Genomic DNA, 3668 nt, shown 5'->3' with positions numbered 1-3668 from the left:
GAAGTGCGTTGCTCAGGTTTGTGTCTGCGATAGTGTATTAAACAGTATGATGAGCCTGTTATACCAGTATTGTCCAAAAAGCCTGTATTTTCCAAGGGAACTTTTACCAGTAACATTATGATGACAGACCACTCCGTAAAAAGTACCCGAAAAGTGACATTTTTATTGGCAAGTTCTGCTGATGAATTTCCTTATCCACGCTCCCATCTCCTAACAGATTTGTTTTCAAACAAACAAACAAACCAACAAACATTTCGGGTAACATTCCATTTGCAAACAACAAAATTATTGAACGTTTAAAAACGAAAACAAAATGATAGCAGTTTTAAATACAATTTCTAGGAAAACTCATCCTGGTTCTCCCTGGAGCTGTTCCTCGCCAGACTGCCACTGCTCAGCTCCGCTTCGAGTCAGCAGGCTGGGCACAGAGGCTCTCCTGTTTGGAGCTCAATTAAAAGGACTGGGGCATGTGCTATTATTACCATTCAAAGCCCTGTTGTTGTACATTCTTATGTTGTACATAAACCAGTTCGCATTAAACCTACCAGTATTTCTTCTTCCCTTATTCTAAAGCTAAATCATACTGAAAGTTAGGGGGAAAAATGCGGCTTCAACATTCAGCTACTTCATCACACACAAAGATTTCTACTAAGAGCATAATCAGGTTGAAATACACATCTGATTTGTCATGAGGTTAATGTTTATGGGGTGCAAGATGCAATCTACTTAATAAACACATCACTTCTTGATGAGCAAAGTATTACTTTCAGCCTTTTGGACCAACATTTTGTTGCTAGTTCGTTTCTCCTGAATCGTGCCAGGGGAGTTTTCACCACTACCACAACCAAAAAGATGATCGGTGGCAATCACACACCTCATCATCGGTTGGTAAGATGTTGTATTTAGCATGTTTATTTGCATTCAGAAAAAAACCTTAATTCATTTTTTAGGCCCCAGAGGCTTTGTACACCAGAAATTACACGAGTCAACCACAGAAAGTTGTAAATTGGTATCCACAGCGATTTTGAGGTATTCCACAAGAAACATGGCTCTGCACCTGAATGTTCCCCTCAAAAAAAAGGAAAAAAAAAATCAAAGTCCTAGCTGGAGTTGAAGTTAAGATTACTTTAATCCCCACGTTCTACCCCACTTGATCGACAAAGACATACTTATTTCCCCAGGGGCACGAAAAACCTTCTTCCTCCTGGAATATTATTTTCAGTACTTCATTCATAAATTTCAGGGCCCACCCAGAAAAGGCAAAGAGGAAGGTGTTATTTTCTAGCCAAACCACAGAAACACATTCAGATACTGTTTTTGGTTTATGTAATTTGCGAAGGTGCTCTAAGAAGATGCCAGCAATTCCCTGATGTTGAAAATAGCAGCGGTTTGTACTCTAACCTCTAGTCTGTGAGGAAGAGGCTAGGGAAAGATCTGGACCCAGAAAGTCCAAGTTAGGAAGAAATGGTCTCCTGGGGTCTGGATTTGGCTTAACAGAACCGTGTCAACAGAAGGTTGCTCCTGTTTGCCAGGAATCTGCTCTATGCTGGGAGCAGATTGCGAAGGGATCAGTCATCTCCGTTACTTGTGAGCTTTCGGTTAGGGCTGAAGGGGAAAGGACTGACTTCATCTTCAGGTAACTGCTGTTCTCCTTTGAGTAGTACATTCAGAATCATTTCCAATAAACCAGAGCTGTAGTGCTAGTTGTGTATAACCAATTAAAATGTTGCAGGCAGTTTATTATGTTATTTTTTCATGAAAAGTGGAAAACCTTTACAGTAACTTCAGAAGGAAATAATTCGCTATTTCTGCATTTGTAGAAAAAACATATGCAGTAATATTTTCTAAAGTGCTTCTTTACTTATCAGTTACTTTTTTAAGATGAGACTTGCATTTGGTAGTGGCATAGTATCCTAGCAGTTCATGGACCAGTAGATAGTTTCTGATGTAAAAAACCCATTATGTATTTTGTTTAAGCAAGTGACACTTGATTTGACAAATGCACTGAAGTGATGTAAGTGCAAAGCCCACCATTTCTTAAAACATGGCCTTATGCTGGTTTATTAATGCAACTTTACATCCTTTAGAAGTATTTTACTTCAATTCCAAGAGCAGGGATTAAATAATACAAATAAGATTTTAAATCCAATGAAGCTATTGCCTATTTACCCTGAAATAAAATAGTCTTATGATTCAACTGGTGCAAAAATCCCTCCAAATACCTTTGTTTTATTGGCAAAGTCATTTAAGGTCACTTTTGCTTCCAAGACCATCTTCTTCCATGGTTTCCACTGAAGGAGTTTTGCTTTGTAATGGCTTGTGGTTCCACAGTGATTTGTAAATGAAAAAGCCTACTATGAATAACTCTACCGTAGTCACTAAATTACAGATACTGTCATGAGAAAGTCTAAAACTTAGTGTTTGTTGGTTTTTTTTTTTTTTTTTTTTTTAAGTTTTCAGCAAGACACAAAATTCCAGTCCAGCTAAAGTGTTTTTTTCTTTGAATGCCATTTTAAATGGCAATAAACGGCTGCTGTGCCTTCTGGATGGAGAACTTAACACGATGCCCCGATGTGCTTCTTATATGGTATATGGATACTGTCTGCCAAGTGTACCCAAAGTAGTGTGTAGAAGGGCCCCCGGAGGCACAGCCATTTGGATCAGCTACTCCTATGCATATAGTGCAGTAGGTTTGAATCTGCGTAGAGAGAACCACGACTGGGTGGCACGTAGCAAGTGTTGCGGTTGTCTGTTGTCAGAAGGCATGACGCAAAGCATCCCAGACAGCGAGAGACAGAAGCATCTGCAATGCTGTTCTGATTCTGTCAAGTAGTCGTTTCCGTTGAAAGGCGTTGGTTATTGCTGCGACAATAAAGCACTCCGGTTGGCTTTCATCTTCTCCAAGCGTTTTACTAGATGGCCATTGCTGACCTCGAGCTCTTCAGTTTTATCCAGTGCTGAACGAAGCTAGAGGAAAGAAGCAGAAAAATAATGTAACTTTTGCAGTGCTTTTTCTTTCCAAAAATAAAGCAAGGTTTGTAGATACCACACTAACTGACGATATTGCTAGAGTTTCCTTACAAGATATGAAGCAGCTGAAAATTCCTTCTAGCAGAGTTAACAGTGAATGCTGTTAACTGCCTGCGCTGTTGTTTTGAAGACCACACAGATATTTTCTAAGCACAGTGCCAAGAATCCAAGCTATTTACAGAATGTTGAACATATGGCTCGGACTTTGTCTTGGCTTCGGAGGCGTGGATGCTCAGAGAATCCATAGGGTCACAGACACCTGTCTCAGAGCCTGGCTTTTATGTTTCTGTTTCCCAGAATTACAGCCACCACCTAGGTGCCTTTCTTTTCTGTAAAATCCATCAAGGGACAGGGGTAGGTAGAGAGAGGTGGAATGCAGTCAGCAAAAGCCACCACCATGATAAAGGTGCAACAAGTCCACAAAACAGATTTTAAAGTTTGCCTTGATTTGGGACTTGCTAGTAAGTAAGACTGACCCTGAGAAACAACAAGGATTATTTATTATACAGAAGGAAGGGGCATAAAGAGGTGTAGCAAAAGCATTCTGGTCTAGAGCCAGGAGAGGAAACAGCATTGCAGCATTTGGTACCCTTCTGGCCTTGGGCAACCTGCTGCCCCCCAGGACAGCATCCTAAGGG

At 40.4% G+C, this 3668-nt stretch overlaps 1 protein-coding gene across 12 annotated transcripts in view; it reads right to left on the bottom strand.

The window, feature by feature from the left end:
* Window positions 1-143: 143 nt before the first annotated feature.
* The window catches only part of LRRFIP1 (LRR binding FLII interacting protein 1), a 104898-nt gene continuing 101373 nt past the window's right edge, over window positions 144-3668 (bottom strand). For all 12 annotated transcript variants that reach the window (XM_083841409.1, XM_083841408.1, XM_083841395.1 and 9 more), the window contains one exon: window positions 144-2967. In XM_083841409.1, coding sequence (XP_083697535.1) covers window positions 2857-2967 — 111 coding nt within the window. In that variant the 3' untranslated portion in view covers window positions 144-2856. The remainder of the gene's footprint in view (window positions 2968-3668) is intronic.

The sequence above is a fragment of the Anser anser genome (genome assembly GCF_964211835.1).
Source record: "Anser anser genome assembly, chromosome: 6".
In the NCBI taxonomy this organism is placed as follows: domain Eukaryota; kingdom Metazoa; phylum Chordata; class Aves; order Anseriformes; family Anatidae; genus Anser; species Anser anser.
The sequence above is the reverse complement of the archived record's forward strand: the minus strand, read 5'-3'. Positions and strand labels throughout refer to the sequence as shown.